General features: G+C 43.2%; 1 protein-coding gene across 3 annotated transcripts in view; it reads left to right on the plus strand.

The window, feature by feature from the left end:
- cskl (c-src tyrosine kinase-like) overlaps nt 1-6,365 on the plus strand; it is a 49,570-nt gene extending 43,205 nt beyond the window's left edge. For all 3 annotated transcript variants that reach the window (XM_086314952.1, XM_086315118.1, XM_086315038.1), the window contains exons 6-13: nt 1,026-1,119; nt 1,614-1,679; nt 1,793-1,892; nt 2,086-2,176; nt 2,712-2,785; nt 3,324-3,519; nt 4,481-4,567; nt 4,896-6,365. In XM_086314952.1, coding sequence (XP_086171078.1) covers nt 1,026-1,119; nt 1,614-1,679; nt 1,793-1,892; nt 2,086-2,176; nt 2,712-2,785; nt 3,324-3,519; nt 4,481-4,567; nt 4,896-5,078 — 891 coding nt within the window. In that variant the 3' untranslated portion in view covers nt 5,079-6,365. The remainder of the gene's footprint in view (nt 1-1,025; nt 1,120-1,613; nt 1,680-1,792; nt 1,893-2,085; nt 2,177-2,711; nt 2,786-3,323; nt 3,520-4,480; nt 4,568-4,895) is intronic.
- The last annotated feature ends 11,217 nt before the right edge of the window (nt 6,366-17,582 follow it).

Consider the following 17,582-nt stretch of genomic DNA (forward strand, 5'->3'; position numbering starts at 1 on the left):
GATGTCAGTAAGGGCTGATATCCATAATTTGGTCATCTCAGACACGCAACTCAGGCTGTGAGCATAGGAGACCCACCCACAAACTTTACCAAAGGACAGCCAATCAAAAGAAATCTGTCTTAAAGGGAAGGAAGCTAAAATGTTTTACACAGTGGATGAGTCTCTGTGTAACATGAGTAGGAATCGTTTCAAATGGAAATGCAGTGAAAGACACATAAAAGACCTTTAGTAAGTTTAGACATAGTGGATCATCTGTCTCTTCAACTACACGAATTTAAAGAAAAAAAATAGAGCTTTTAAAGTAATAAAACTTTATTCTGGTGGATTTTTTTGGTTTGTTTTAGAGCTGGAAAAAGGGCAAATCTGAAAATGTACTCATGTCTTTTGTAACTGGAGCTGATTAGAAACACACACTGCTTTAATAGAGTACTTCTGACTGGAGCTGGAGTTAAATTTTACAGAGCAGCAGAAGCAGCCCTTAAACTTCAGGCGAACACCTTACTGTGTTTTCTCGCTTTGTACTCTGCTGTAAATCCTCCCAACTTTGCTGCTCCTGTTTTATTCCATCTTTCATATGGAAATGAGGCCGGGATTCTGTCGTCCCTCAAGACGAGCCTCCTCGTCTTTAACAAAGATGCATGTTGATAAAAGGTAAACCTGTCATGCTGTACCTGTTTGGTGGATGGAGCCTCCTCTCATAAAATCTGACAACACAGCTTGAATCTTCTTTTCATCGCTACCGTCACATTTTTCTGCAGAGGGTGGCCCCGAACATCAGCCTCTCTTTTGTTTTGCATATCAAAAGCTTGTATATAGACTCAACAGTATGAAGTAATCCAAGAACATCCGTATCGGATCATTCAGCTAGGTACAGTGGCACAGTACAGTATATACTGCTGACCTAAATTCAGGGAAAACCTTTTGAGAGAGGATTTTCTTTGTAACTTTTAACACTTGAAGCATACATACTTTTTTTTTCTTTATGCATGGAGATTGTATTTAATTCTCAAACTTTCTCTCTCCAGCACTACACCAAAGACGCTGATGGCCTTTGTACCAGGCTGATTAAACCGAAGTTGATGGAGGGAACAGTGGCAGCGCAAGACGAATTCTCTAGGAGTAAGAGCACACAGAGCTCATTACACAGCCCTACAGGGACACTGGCACCAATACACACAGGGACACTTTGTTATGCTTGTCTTTATATGCCACATTAACCTCACAGTATCAGATGCATGAACACACACACACAGTGTACAGAGAAATCCTGCGTCTCCTACGAGCTTTAATAGCATTAATCAACTGAGGGTGGTTAATCTTTGTGTGGCTGGGAACGACTGCTGGGCTTCACCGGCTCTCAAGGTCAATCTCCAGCTCTGTCTTTATTTACCCTCACATACCCATCTGACCCAGCTAATTCTTACACTAGAGAAATGCAAAGATTAATTCTCCTGCTTAAAGGATATACATCATTGTCAAAGTTATTTTAACAAGAAAATAGCTGCTGTAACTGCAAAGTCATGAACAGAGGATTTTTTTCATAACGCCTTTTTGGAATAATATTATTACTTACATTATGATTGCAGAGTGTCATTAACGTCCTCTTTTGGCAGGTGGCTGGGCCTTGAACAGAAAAGAGTTGAAACTCCTCCAGACCATTGGCAAAGGGGAGTTTGGGGGTAAGAACCAAATTTAAACAGGATATTTTCATATTTCATTTTCATTTCTCACATCAGGCCAAGGTCACCTTGGAGAATGTACTAAAACTTTGTCCCCTCTGTGTCCTTGTCAGATGTGATGGTAGGAGACTACAGAGGGACCAAGGTGGCGGTCAAGTGCATCAAAAATGACGCTACAGCACAGGCTTTCATCGCTGAGGCTTCTGTCATGACGTAAGATCCGCAGCTATTGCTTTTTGTACTTCACACCACCACAGATGTTTCTGTCTGCAGACATGTTTCTTCATCAAATATTAGGTCATCCTTTGTCATTTTTGTGGGTAGAAGTTGACCATGATTTTTAAAAAATATTTTACTGCATGCTTACCGCATATTTTTTTCCCCCTCTGTTTCTGTGTTTCGACAGGCAACTGAGGCACAACAACCTGGTGCAGTTGCTAGGGGTAATCGTGGAGGAGAGGGGCAGTCTCTACATCGTCACAGAATACATGGCTAAGGTCAGCCCAAGTGCTCTTTTATGACAAGTTCTAAAACTGGAAATGGTACATGCTCGCATTAACCCTCTGCGATTTAAACGCTAGTTCAGTACATTAGGAGAATAAAACACAGTCAAAACCACGCTAATGAAACAGTTGTTAGCCTTGCTTAGCATAAAGACAGGAGACACTGGAAAACACCTGACCTGACCCCATTCAGCGGGTACAAAAAGATTTATATCTTGTTTGTTTCATCTGCAGAGGGGGTTACAGGTTGTGCACTAGAGGAGGCATTTGCTTCTAAGCCAAGAAATGATGACGACTGTGACCTCATGTAAAACAGCAAATGGATTTTTAAAACACTTGTTATTGTACAGATGAAACAAATGTTTCCCCTTATTAAAAAAAAAATACTTTGACATGTTTTCTTTTTTCGCACGGGGTCGTCGATTTGGTTTTTACTCAGGCTATTCATGCTAAAAAATGTACCTACACAGTTTTCTGTGAGACTTTCTTGAATGTAAGCATTGTGTTAATAATCCAAACTGCACCACAGGGCAGCCTAGTGGACTACCTGCGCTCTCGAGGGCGGACTGTTCTCGGTGGAGACTGCTTACTCAAGTTCTCACTGTGAGTCTCTTTCAAGCAATTATTTAAAGAATTATTTAAAAGAACATTTTTAAACTGCTCTTTTCGGGATCTGAAACTAAATCACTGCCACTTTAACCCTCTGCGTTCTTACTGAACTTCAGGAGAAAAGTGTCATAGCAGTAACATGAACGTTGTTTGCTGCAACTCATACATCCTTATTTATTTTAATTTAATAATTATCTAGCTAATATTGTTATCTAAAGCAAGTTAAGTCCATTGTGATCAGTACAAAGAATGAGTGTAAGCTTTCAGATGAGCATTATTATATGTTTGTCTCAAATTAATCAGTTGAAGTTTCATTTTTCTGTGCCAGCCTTGTAAGTTTTGAAATAACTTACAGTAGTGAAAAAACATTTTGGAGCATTTACATCTGAAACTAAATTGAAAATCATAATGGCTTAGTTTTCCCTCTAGCCAAGCTAATTTTCCTGACAGCAATAGGTGGTTGAGTAAAATCCTCAACCACCTATTGCCCTATATTAGTTAGCCAGTTCTCACTCATCCTCTTTCCTGGCAGTGACGTGTGTGAAGCTATGGAGTACCTGGAGGCCAATAACTTCGTCCACAGAGACCTGGCGGCTCGCAATGTGCTGGTTTCTGACGATAACATCGCCAAGGTCAGCGACTTCGGCCTCACCAAGGAGGCATCCTCCATACAGGACACTGCCAAGCTGCCCGTCAAATGGACATCCCCAGAAGCACTAAGAGAGAAGGTGATGGGATGAGACAGGGTTGATGTTGCTGACTCGACTCTTAATTGATCTGAATAAGGGCGGTTTATTTAAAATGGATTAAAAAGGGGAGGCTGCAGGATATCAGTTTATTTGAATGAGAGTGCCAGTCGAAGACAGTCTTTTAAATAGTGGTATAATCTTGATCCCGGGTCTAGCAAGTTCATTAATAGTGTGTTTGTCTGCCCTAAAAGTATTTAAAGAGGCCATTTTAACAAAGAGTGGTGTTTAGTGGCTCATAAACAGTTTTCCTGCTGGAGAGTAAAAGCAAGCCCAAAGGTTTTCTCAACATCTTAATCGAATCATCTGTCAAGCTGCCCAGAATTTCTGCCCAGATAAAGTAACTCTGGGCACCCAGAGCCTGACAGCAAAGAGTGTATGACTGTTGAACAAGCTGCAAATATGGGGGGGAAAAATAATTATTCAGCTCTATTTCCAACAAAGTTAGGACAATGTGTAAACAAATTCACTGAAATGTTAATGAATTAAGGCCTGAGTTTAACTGAAAATGTTGAGAATGAGAAATGTTTCTGAATTTGATGCCAACATCTTAATGTTGGTTTAAAAAAACACAGACGGTGTGTGTGTGTGTATATGCGAGGGTCAAGGCAGCAGACCAAAATATAATGGCTGTGGCAGCAGTGCAGTGGAAATGGACAGTTATAGAGTGGAAATCTTTATATTTAAAATGAAAATGAGGGACTGTCTATAAAAATGTCAGCAATTCCTTAAGTTTAAGCAGTCCTTTTGTTAATGCCCTTGAATTAAAGTTGAAAGTGTGCACTTCAGTCACATCTTGATTGTTTGGTTTAAAATCCACCGTGGGGGTGCATGTACTGTACGACCTGGTTTTGTTGGTCTGGAGGGAGGCGCAAGCCTGATCTGCTTTCTGAATGCCTTTATGTATAATGTATGAATTTCGGCTTCTCTCTTAATCCAACAGAGGTTTTCCACTAAGTCAGACGTTTGGAGTTATGGGATCCTACTGTGGGAGATCTACTCCTTTGGGCGTGTGCCTTATCCTAGAATTGTAAGTACCTTTATGGGATTTTCTGTGGCTCGCTGACGTCTGACATACACCAGCAGATGGCAGGCTTTATTGCCTGAACCATTTATTTATTTTTGTGCAAGATCAGTGTAACTGCTGGTTCTCTGTGTTGGCCTCATTCATGCCATGAAACAACTGAAGCAGGTGATGTGTCACCGGTTGATACGTTCGCATTTTTAGTTATTTTTAGTTATTCTTGTTATGTAGTTACCTTTGCCTGGAATATTGCATCACCTTTGAGTCCATTGCATCAGTTTGACTGATCAAAATGTTGAGCTAATGTCAGCATTTCTTTGTCTGTGTCTCTCAGCCGTTGAAAGAAGTGGTGCCTCGGGTAGAGAAAGGGTACAAGATGGATGCCCCAGACGGCTGCCCCGCCGTGGTGTACGACCTGATGAAGCAGTGCTGGACCTTGGATCCCGTGATGCGGCCCTCCTTCCGCATGCTGAGGGAGAAGCTCCAGCATATCAGAGCCAAGGAGCTCTACCTGTGAAGAGGAGGTGCTTGTGGGGGGTACCGGGGGAAGAGGACGGGGGCGAGATGCAGCCCAGCACAGCTGTAAAGTGGGAGGAGGAGAAGGAGAAGAGGGACCACAGCACTTTCCTCCTACCTGCCAAGCCTCTTGACCTGTGGGACTGCTACGCTGTGCCCCCTCCCCCGACCTCCACCGTCCACCAGCCGTCCTCTGCTTTCACACTAGGACTGTTTTCCTGTTTGTGTTGTATAGCTTTTGCCAGACAATTTCCTCTTCTCGCGATGGGCCGCTTCTCTTTCCTCCTCCTACACCTGCCACTGCTCACTCACTCTCCCTTCTCTTTGTCACTTGGTCCAAATTGCTCTTCTTCTTCTATGTGAAAGTTCCCTTTTGTTTCTTTGTATTTCCTCCCCTCCTCCTCCTCTCCTGAACATGGCATTAACTGGAGGGGAGGCTGGCCTTTTCCTCCACGTTTGTCAGGTGCTCTTTTCTTCTCCAGTCCACCCCACTCGATCATTCCCAGATTCCCATATCACCATGTGGCTTTGCATGCCTTTCAGCCCAACTCTGTCATTCCTTCCTTGCATCCCTCCTTGCTTTCCCTCGGCCTTGTTGTCAGGTGTGGGGCCTTCGCTCTGTGCCAAAGTGCCTCCAGTCTACAGAGCTCCAGACTTCCCTCCAACACTTCTTTTGATTGGACTGTTATGGTTTCAATTTTTATTTTTTAAACAAAATCTTTTTTTATTGCTTTCTTTGTTCCAGAGGTTATGAAACTGTTTGGGGTTTTTTTAAGTGGCATCTCCTTCACCTCCACCATCTTTACATCAGACTTTTTTTTTTTTTTTTTTGGTTTTTGCTTTGTTAATCCAAGCGTCCATGAAGAGCACGAGAATAGGAAGTGAGGAGACTTGGAGGGGGCCAGTGTCATGTTCATCCTTCCTTAAAGACCGCCCAGAGGAGCGGTAGGTGGGTGGTTGGGTGGCAGGGCAATAACAGGAGAAGAAGGGGGAGAGGCAGTTCACAAACATGGTTGATTCATCATACGTGGGCTTGTTTTTATATCAAAATATATTTAAAGGATTAAAAAAAAAAGAACAAGGAAAAACTGACTTGGACAGAGTTAAAAAAGGACGCTTTTCAGAAGCCAGGAGCAACTTGCCGTTAGGGATGTTCAGTGTCTCTGTGAATGCTAGGGTCGGGGTGGTGCATGCTGTGTGTGAGAGGCCTTGGGTTCAACTGTCAGTGCTTTCAATGTTCATTGTTTTATTATGCTATCATAATTATGAATAAATCATTCCATCTGAACAGTGTGGAAACACCTGCATAATTATATCTAAGTGTGTGTGTGTGTGTGTGTGTGTGTGTGTGTGTGTGTGTGTGTGTGTGTGTGTGTGTGTGTGTGTGTGTGTGTGAGAGAGAGAGAGAGAGAGAGAGAGAGAGAGAGAGCATATTTTAGAAGGAGGAGTGCTGTTCTTACTGTACAAGCACCTCCCCACCTCTATGAATGTGTGGTTTTTGGATTTGACAAGCGCCAAATTTCAGGGTTGAAAATAAAGCAAATGCTAAAATGCCCCAAAAAAAACTGCAATTCCTCTGTTGGCCACTAGAGGCTGGCTCCAAAGTAAATTCCACCAGACAAAATTAACATGTTTACATCCCGGTACAATAAAGCCACATGGGCACTGCGCTATTAATGGTTCTAAAAAAAGAAGGGGGGGGGGTTTCCACATCATGATCACAGTCCTTAGTGGAAATATTACTAAATCCTGTTTTCGTTTTCTCGACTTTCGTGGTTTATTCTCCAGGGAGTATGAGCTGTGTGAATCTATATTTAAATTACTTTTGGTTGCTGTTTTGCCATTTTCCTTTTGTCTCTGCCGATAATGAGGAAATCCCTTGATCCCAATTAAAGAGACATTTAAATCCACACTCGGCTTTCTGCATTGTAATGCCCTTCAGTGAGTTGCAAAGTAAATGTGAAGGGTTAAAGATGTCTAACAGGATGAAAAATGCTTATTTTCCCTTGTAAAAGGAATAATATCAAAACACAACAATAGAAAAGAGTTCTTTGATATAACCGTTCAACTCTTTACCTTTTTTGTGATGCAGATCAGAAAGCAAAACGACTGATCTAGAGGAGTGTTTTATACCTGCAGCTATAAATAATCCTCATGTGATCATTCTTTGATAGTACTGCTACAAACAGATGGGGTTTGTCATCAAGGTGTGAAGGAGTGTCAGCTGAGTTGTTCCCAGTGCTGCCTTCACTGTGCCTCCTCTGCTCTTTGGAGAGGGCCCAGTTGTCCCCAGTACAGTGACCTATAGGCTGAAACGGGACCAAGAGTTCAGTGGACTGGCCATCTGTGTGGTGCTTTCACTTTTAGCTCATTTGAATCTCATCCATCCGCCTGCTTCTCAATCTTCCAGTGCAGCAGCAGACAGTTGTTTGGGTCGCATTTTCATGTGAATCCTATGAATTTTAATGGCAGTGACAGGGCGGTAACAATAGGCTGGTTACGTAAGCACGTCAGTTTGTGCTCGTGGCCAAGACTGTACTGCTGTCAGGACTCATCGCGCCAGCTCCAATTTACCATCCTGCCATGGCTGCACAAGACGGGCCTTTTGCAGAAGCCAACCCTGCAAAAAAAAAAAAATCCTAAAGTAGCTCTGCTATTGGTGAAAATTACAGCTCATTAGGGAATTGGGGGAGGATTTCTAGATGTCATCTGACTGCCAGAAGTCACCACCAGGAGGCATCCTACAGTCTGAGATCCCAAGGGAGCTGAAAAGGAGCAGCGCAGAGCTTTCAGCTCAGATTTAATTGCAGTGCTGAAGGAGGCACTCAAGATATCAAACGAGAGATTTTCTCAATCCATGTCAAAGGTCAGAAGCAGCTGCATCCTTTAATGACGTTTGGATTCTTAATGAGACGCCATTTGCTGTCGCAGCTCATCTGCTTCCACCTCATTATACCCTATTTGGTTTTTTTTCTTTAATATTACAGTAAACTATTGTGCGATTATTAAAGTATATTTTAAAATGTAAAGCCCAGCTTGAAGTGTCACAGTGACAGGAGCTTGTGGTTATATCAGTGACGGTTAATGCACTGCTCTCACATCTGGAAGCCTCAGTCTTTGGTTCACACTTAAGTAATCCTGACAACCGCACAGCTCCTCGTTCTTAGCAGGCACAAGCACGGGGGTTGATGTGTTAATCAGCTTTCGATAAGTTATGGATCTGTGCTACTGGCAGCAGCCAGGCACAACTCTACTGACAGTGTAATCTGATTACACCAACACAGTTTTTGGGAGGGAAGGATGAGGAAGATGCTCAGGGCTCTGCACATGTTTTTGTGCAGTTGGCATGTGCATTGTGTGGTCCCTCCCCCACACGTCAAGCTGGACCTGACAGACTTACATGCGTGACAGAATGAGGGTGAGGTGGGGGGTGTAACTTCACATACAGGCAGCACATAAACATTAAGCTTGTATCATGTGCTGTTTATGGGTTTCACGATGGAAGGGTTCTTCAAGCCCCCGGTTCGGTTGCATTGCTTGGATTACTCTGCAGTTTTTTAATGAGTACTTTCGCAGGGCCTGTATGCAGATGGGCCACCTCCGCTGTAGTTAACCTTTAATACCCTGAAGCAGCTGGAGGTTGCAAAATTTGCACTTCAGTAGGCTACACCATGACAGAAGTGAGTCATCGGACTTTTCCCCTGCCAAACACATGACATTACTTTAATTTAAAAAAAACAAGCTAAACTTGGTCTGAACCAGACGTTAATGATGCAGGTGTGTTTTGTTAACTTTGGAGTGAGCCAGGCTAAATTGAAGTAGCTGACTGATGCCTTAGGCTTTGTATTGGCACCCAGACATGACTGCTGTACAATTTTCTCATCTTAACTCTCAGCAAGAAAGTGTCTTAACCTAAATGTTGAACTGTTCCATTAAAGATTGTTGTCAGTGATGCAGCAGACTGTAGGGGGGGGGGGACATTTGGATGCCCCTTAATTACTGACTCTAGGACTCAAGGGGGTTTATTGTGCAGCTCAAGCACTGTCACCAAGTGTGGGAGTTCTTTATTTTCACACTGTTTTAGTGACAAGGAGCGGGCATTGAGCTGACAGCTGATGAAGGAAATGATATTGACATTATCAGGCCAACATGTGGCTGGCTGTGTCAAATGTGGCCTCGGTGACAGAAATCTTTTCACATGGACACATCCCTTGGTCACATCACATGTCTTTTTCTGTCTGGCTTTGTGCCCCTCACCACTTCGCTAAAAAGCCTAAAAACACGCTGCTTCCTGCTGCAATTAGCTTCTATTTAGGGACTGACAAGGATGTTAACATTTCAAACACTGATAGCACTTTTCTGTCCTTGTGTGTGATGCTGTATTCTGGACCTTGTTCTGTATCACTGCAGAGTAGGGTCACGGTTGTTTTTAGCAGTCTGAATCACTCCCCTCTTGGCCATATGCAACATATGTTCTTTACTCCACTGCATGCTCTGTTTGCTGTGAGATCAGCAGTCATGTCTGCATTGTAAATGTTGACATTCTTCTTTGCATCTTTCGGTTTGTGTTAAGTGTGGCACTGAAGCTTCATTTAACTCTCAGTCACATCAAGAGCTCATTGAATTATTCGTGTCTGAGTGCAGCAGGCATGACATCAGAAACGGAACTACTCATGAGCACAGCCAGCGAAAGCTCATGTACACCATGACAGAAGGGAGCGTGATCTCAGATGTCAGAGAGTGTCATCAGGACATCCTCTGCTGAAAAGGGAGCTCTTTAGCTATGAATTAACCCAGGCATAAAAAGAATTTGGTACAGAACGATGAGTAGACACATCAATTAAGCACTTTAATCTTTAGTTTTATGTTTATTTTCCCATCAATTTGAAATGTATATTAATAGATATCCATGAGTGTTCATTGGCCTCTATGTAAGATGTAATGGTTTTTGGTAAAAGATCCCATTCAAAAACATTTTTGATACTATATGGGTGGAAAAATTCACAGTTCTTGTTCTGTGTTTAAAAACACTCCATCAGTGTGTGTTGCAATGGTAGATACCTTTATAAAAGTACCATAAGTTACAGGTCCAAAGCACAAAGGGGTCCAAATCTTGCATATTTTAATTCACATTACTTATTTTTCTAGCACTATGATGCTCCATAATTTCAGTAGTATTCTTTAAAAAACATCATATTTTCTTTTATGAGGATCATTATCACGGGGCGTACTTTCATGTGAAAAAGAGTTTTAACAGGGCTCTATGCAGACCTGTGAAAAATTAAGCACACCCTTGCTGAATTAAGAGGGTAAAGAAGCAGTCAGGCAGTGCTAATCAAATGCACTTGATTAATTAATCATTAGCAAGTGTGATCACCTTTTTGGCAATTTGCTGGTCTGGCTCATTCCGGTGTGTGCTTAAAGAGTGGCACGGGGATAGACATCCCAGCAAATTCACCATAAGATAAAACTGAGCAAAGCACAAAGAAATATCGGGAGAAGTGCAGGGTTCAGTATGAGCACGGCAGTGGAGGGGTGATGATTTATGCATGATTTCAACCACAGGACCTGGCCACCTTGAGCAGAATTTTGGTCCCAGGCTAATTTTTCTAGTGACAAATCTTGTCCACATAATGACATAAAATCAATATATTCAAACTTAAATATTATGAATATAATAGAAACAGCATTGATGATTACCTTTTAACTGATCAGGCAGCTTTAAGTCCTTTAAACAGTCGGATGCAATAAAAATGTAGTGAAAAGCTGGCTATCAAGGAGGGGCAGCAGATGAGGCACATAAGGCTCATAGTCTCAATCCATACTGGCAGGAATTGACAGTAATCTCTGCCATGTTCCTTATCTTAGCATAGAGTTTTGGGCTGATATGAACATCTTTATTTGGATAGTAATGATAGAGGTCCAATATAAGAGTCTGAATCTTAGTGTGACAGGCTGTTCAGTCGTTGTTATAGTTTTGTCAGTTGAAAACCCCTAAAATGTCAACCTGCTGGTGGTGCTAGAGGAAAAGTCAGGATTTTAACCAGGATTAATTCCACTTCCCCGGAACTGTCCATCTAGTGGTTGCTGAGATATTTCAGTTTGGACCAAAGTGCATCTAAGACTGACAGCGACATTCACAGAGCCACGCTTCTTCTATCATAGTGATGCAAAAGACATGAGGTACAAGTGCCGTCCAGATCACATTTTCACAGTAGACTCTGATATCATATTTATAAAGTCATCGGTTCCAAAGCATCCAGACTCTGATCTTTATTTTTTCAGTTTATAATGCAGCCTGGATGAAGGGGGTTTGAGTCCTGGTGCTGTCCTGCTGCTAATCATAGCTCAGGCTGTGGGCCACATGATGTTCTGGGGAGCTTGGTGTATTGGGACAGATAACGCGCAGGATCTGGGTCCAACAGCGGACCTGGTGGGTGAGAGCGAAGCAGTTTTGTAATGACGGTCCAACGTGAACCACTGTGTGTCCTCTTGTGTCTCATCGTCATTGTATCTCACTGTGGGACTCGGTGATGGCTCACAGGCGGAGCGAGACTGTGGAAGGAGGATAACAACCACAATCAGAGGAGAGCTTTGCCTGCTGAGCTACATGAAAAACAGTCCCTCCTGCATGTAACGTAACACCGGCCTGCTTTCTGAGCCTCCTCTTTAAATAACCCAATGGTTGCCCTGCAGTGTTGGCTGACATGTTCATTTGACTTTGTGAAATATCAAGGTTCCCTGAGTCGCAGAGAACATGTTTTCTGCATCGCTTGTCAGCATGAATTTACATTTTGCTCTTGACATTTCACCACCTCGTGCCCTGGGCCTGCGGCCTGCTGGTTACCAGCCATGGGGGGGAATGTGCCAACACACATCCCAACAAGAAGAGGGTGAAGGGCCTTCTGGCCCTTGTGAGGAGTCATCATATAATCTGTGGTAACGTTCCTACCTGTATTATTCTCTCTTCTGCTGTAAATCTGCAGCGAATAAATGAGGAAAAGCATTAAATCTGGACAAAGATGAAAACACTATGCTACAATCAAAACTGATAGGTGGAGAAAAGGTTACATTTAACAATTTTAATGCTCTTTTTAAAGCTGCTCCAATCAGTGTTTTCATACTAACAATCCATCAAATGAATGTAAGATATTTTACTCACCAAAACAATATGAAATTATCACTCAGCTTTGCAGTGGTCTCTCAGCCCCTGGAGCTTTTTAATCAATTTAAAGTCTCTGCATCTTTTCAAAGCATTTAAATTCATTGTAAAGTTTTGTCTTTTGTGTTTCACTGGCATTTTCTTTGCAAAAGTCAACCAACTAGTCAAGACTGCTAAACATGTAGATATAGTGAATTTCAAGCAGACTACACTGAGCTGTAAATACAGAACTGTTAAGTCCTTAAAGTGTGTGAGTGAATTGAACTTTTTTTTATACTCGGCCTTGGTTTATCTGCCTGTTCTGGATTATTGGAACTTTTCACCTGCGTATTTGTTCAATTTTATTTTAATTAGATTTTTCTAATGCATACGTTTAAATAATTAACTTAGTTTTATTGGGATCATTACTTTAAATATGCTGTGTCAGGGCTTTGATTGTTGTGGATGTGTGATCTCCAAGTTTAGCTAGCAACAGGTCGCCATGCCAAAGAGTCGTGTAGCGATTAATCACTTCCAGAAATTAAAAAAAATAAAAAATACAAAAAATACAAAAGAACAAACAAGTATTTCCGTGTCTGTGAAGTTCTTTGAGCACAGGTTAAAAAATTAAAATGAAAAAAAGGCATTTTACAGTCTTAAAGAAAATACTAATTTTGTTTCTTTTCAATCAGCTCAAGCTAAAATTAAGTAATGCTGACTTACCTTGACAGTTCACATAACTCATCCTGTATGCGTTCCTAATTAAATTAAGGTGCGACCCTCAAAAAAGAAAGTTATTAAACTCATCATCTCTAATTTTACTAAAAAATTTTAAGTATCATAACCATTTCATAACCATTTTTGTACGTAAACTAATTATATTTTAAAGTGTAAAGTCCACAGTCGCTCATTTACATAAATTTATCTGGCACCACTTTTGATAATTGATAATACATTTGACTTTAATCAATCAGGGGTGTTCAGAGGGGGAGAGGGGCGGGTCTCACTGTGAAAGCGCATGCTCATTGGCGAATTTAATTTTTCAGACCTGGAAGCAATGTCCGTGTAGTAGTCCTGCTCACCATTAATGCGGTAGTACAAGAGCTGCTGGAAACTGGAGTTATGGCTAGTTTGCTTAGTGATTTGCACAAATAAGAAAAGGTCCTATTTGAGATGTAATGTATTGAAATATTAGTGGGACTGCAGAACCAAAACAAATCAAGGCCTCACAATAATCACTATATCGCGTCAACATAAACATACTGCAAAATGTTTCAACTCCTGCAAGAGAAAGAGGAGACATACTAAAATTAGACCTTTTGTCATCCCAGTGTGCCGGCTCAGTCGGTAAACATGAACAAACGGAGTCTAGTTTGCTTGACGTCACCTCACAGGATTTATGGGTTTTGAAGTTCAAATAGTTTCCACGGACGGCTCGTTGCCATTTGGAGACGCTAGTGTGCAAAGTTTGCTGGTTCAGCTTGAAAGACTCTTCTCTCCTGACAGCCTGGCGCCTGGCAGATGATGTGAGGTTTGATGAATCCTCACAGAGTGAGTCAGAGCTATAGTCTGACATTTGCTGTCATTCAGAAGTAGGAGTTTGTTATCACTTTTTATAGACGAGGAGCAGGCTGGGTGGCAGGCTGCCTGAGCAGATGACGTCTTTGTCTACCATTTGCAGTGGGTGTACTTGACAAACAAGGCACAGCACCTTTCTATACAAAAAAAAAACCCTGTAAGGAACACACAGGATCTACGAGGCACTAATAGGTGCACACTAGTTTCCAAACAGGATTTACAAATAGAATTATTGACTTGTAAATATTAAGCCAGCCATAAAAACATAACTATATATAGCCTAATAGCCTATGTTGACATGCCTGGTGTGACAGTTGCAGAGATGTAATGGATAAACTGAAAAGGAGACGTCTGAACATTTCCTGTCTCGAAAATGAATGCTGTGTCTTTCGGGTTTTCCACCCTCACAAATGACCCAGGCTTTGTTTCTGTGACTTTGTGAGCACCCACAGAAGACAAACTATAAACTATTGTGACACATGAGGATCTGCAGCCAACCGCAAGTAATGTTAAGGTTCACAAAATGCCTGGGAGACTGCAAATAAAACCGTCCAGTCAAAGGCTTGTCACAACTGTATGTTCACAGTTATATTACTGGATTTCTTGGGTGGATGTTTGTAATTTAAGGCCTGCCTTTAGGTCAGGGAGGACATCGGCTCAGTCCTGCAGCAATGTGTATGAAATACCCTCCACTGTTTTCTTCCAAAGCTTGAAAAATGTTAGCGTTTAGGGGAAAAAACCTTTGGCAACTAGACTGATTTTCCTTTGTTTGTGATTACAAATGCATGCTTTTCAACATTTTAAGAAGAGGCCAATTGCCATGTGCGCTCTCAGAGCTCCCACCTTGTCTCACCATTTATCCACGAGGGTGACCACACACACCGTTTGAATTTTACTCCTGCAGCCTGGCAAGGAGGGAAGGGGGAGGAGAGACACAGATGAGGACTGAAAGCCTGTGCAGTGCTGTTAGCCAGATCCTCCTAGAAGCACAGGAGCTAATGAATGCAGCCAGAAGTCAGTGTGTGGCTCAGCAGCTGCAGCTCTACAGCACACACTACCTCACAGAAACGGCTCTGAAAATGAAAATAAAAGAGGAAAATGAGGAATGGCTCACCAAGTAAAACAAATGACCAGAGATGTGTGTTGGATACAAGGAGAACATTCTTCCACGTTTATAGGCAGGAAAATGTCTGTAAATAACTCTCTCTCTCTGTGTTTGTGTGTGTGTTTCCTGCTCTGTGTGTGAGTGACATAACAGCCCCTCTACGGTGGGCAGGAATGACTCCGGGCTGCTCCAAGCACATTCACATTAATTAAATTGATGCATTGTGGCAACTCACATGTGAACAGACATGTATAATCACGTAGCCGCGTCAAAGCAAGCTGCTAGCAAGCTCATATGTTCTCCATGTTTTGGGTTGTTTTTTTTAAAACAAGTAAAAGATGGTATGCAGGAGCCTTTTTCTCAAGAGATCATATGGATAATTTGCCTGCTCTGTTCTCTTGTATACTTTACCTCAAATATAAAGTGCACTCGGGGCAGCGCTTGACCCTCCCACTTTGCCCCGTTGTGTTCTTCATTTAATGGATCACTGCTTCAGTGGTATTGCTGTTGTATTCCTGTGCCGATTTGTGGGTCTCACACTGTAGTTTTCTGCGGCTTTATTTGAGGATGTGTTGTGTGGACACTGTAATAATGTGAGCATTAGAAAGCATCTATTTATTATCATGTTGTTGATCATCATAGCATGCTGCTACCTCTGCCTTTTTCTATCAGAGTGTGTGTGTGTGTGTGTGTGTGTGTGTGTGTGTGTGTGTGTGTGTGTGTGTGTGTGTGTGTGTGTGTGTGTGTGCGCATCTACATTATCTGTCTGGTAGATTTTGCATAATTGTATGATTATAGCCACCCTCATCACTTTGTGAACTGCAGTAATTATGATTGCAATTATTGTGCAGCATTTTGGGAATCTTCTATGCACATCCTCATTATTGAGAACCAAAACAAACAATAAATACCCAACATTTTCTCTTCTCTAGGGCTGAAACTGACAGTTTAACAAAATAAAGGACAATTTTCATTATCAATGACTCTGTAGGCTGCCTTCTTGATTAGCAGACTGATTGTTTAATTTATAAAACATCATAAAATTGTGCAAAATGCCCTCGACAAACACCAAGAATTCCACCATTAAAAAATCAGCCAAATCCCTAAATCCATCCATCCATCTTCATCCGCTTTATCCGGGGCCGGGTCGTGGGGGCAGCAGCAGCCTAAGCAGAGAAGCCCAGACCTCCCTCTCCCCAGCCACCTCCTCCAGCTTATCCGGTGAGACATGCCCGGAACACCAACCCCACGAGGCGCCCAGGAGGCATCCTTGTCAGATGCCCGAACCACCTCAGCTGGCTCCTTTCGATGTGGAGGAGCAGCAGCTCTACTCTGAGCCCCTCCCGGATGGCCGAACTTCTCACCCTATCTCTAAGGGAGAGGCCAGCCACCCTTCGGAGGAAGCTCATTTCCGCCGCTTGTATCCACGATCTCGTTCTTTCGGTCACTACCCACAGCTCGTGGCCATAGGTGAGGGTAGGGACGTAGATCGACCAGTAAATTGAGAGCTTCGCTTTTACACTCAGCTCCCTCTTCACCACGACGGACCGGTGCAACGTCCGCATCACTGCAGCTGCAGCCCCAATCGGTCTGTCGATCTCCGGCTCCCTTCTCCCATCACTTGCGAACAAGACCCCGAGATACTTGAACTCCTCCACTTGGGGAAGGAACTCATCCCCGACCCGGAGTGGGCACTCCACCCTTTTCCGGCTGAGAACCATGGCCTCAGATTTGGAGGTGCTGATCCTCATTCCCGCTGCTTCACACTCGGCTGCGAACCGTTCCAGTGCAAGCTGAAGGCCATCACCCGATGAAGCCAACAGAACCACATCATCCATGAAAAGCAGAGATGAGATTCTGAGGCCACCGAAGTGAAAGCCCTCTGCCACTTGGCTGCGCCTAGAAATTCTGTCCATAAAAATTATGAACAGAATCGGTGACAAAGGGCAGACACCCCATACTCCCGCAGCACCTCCCACAGGACACCCCGAGGGACACGGTCAAATGCCTCCTCCAAGTCCACAAAACACATGTAGACTGGTTGGGCAAACTCCCATGCACCCTCAAGTATCCTTGAGAGGATAAAGAGCTGGTCCAGTGTTCCGCGACCAGGACGAAAACCGCATTGTTCCTCCTGTATCCGAGGTTCGACTAGCGGACGAACTCTCCTTTCCAGCACCCTGGCATAGACTTTCCCAGGGAGGCTGAGGAGTGTGACCCCCCTGTAGTTGGAACACACCCTCCGGTCCCCCTTCTTGAAGATGGGGAACACCACCCCGGTCTGCCAGTCCAGGTGTACTGCCCCTGATCTCCACGCAACATTGTAGAGGTGTGTCAACCAGGACAGCCCTACAACGTCCAGAGCCTTCAGGAACTCGGGGCGGACCTCATCAACACCAGGGGCTCTGCCACCAAGGAGTTGTTTAACTGCCTCAGTGACCTCGCCTCCGGAAATTGGCGGGTCATTCCCCTCATCCCCAGACTCTGCTTCCTCCTCGGAAGACGTGTTAGTGGGATTAAGGAGGTCCTCGAAGTATTCCTTCCACTGCCAGACAATTTTCTCAGTCGAAGTCAGCAGCGCTCCGCCAGCACTATACACAGTGCAGGTAGAGCGCCGCTTTCCCCTCCTGAGACACCTGACGGTTTGCCAGAATCTCTTCGAGGCAGTTCGAAAGTCTTTT

Source organism: Aulonocara sp. 'chitande type north' Nkhata Bay, linkage group LG1, assembly GCF_057382095.1.
Source record: "Aulonocara sp. 'chitande type north' Nkhata Bay isolate Kocher_YH1m ecotype deep benthic linkage group LG1, A_spYH_male_GT1.1, whole genome shotgun sequence".
Classification (NCBI taxonomy): Eukaryota; Metazoa; Chordata; class Actinopteri; order Cichliformes; family Cichlidae; genus Aulonocara; species Aulonocara sp. 'chitande type north' Nkhata Bay.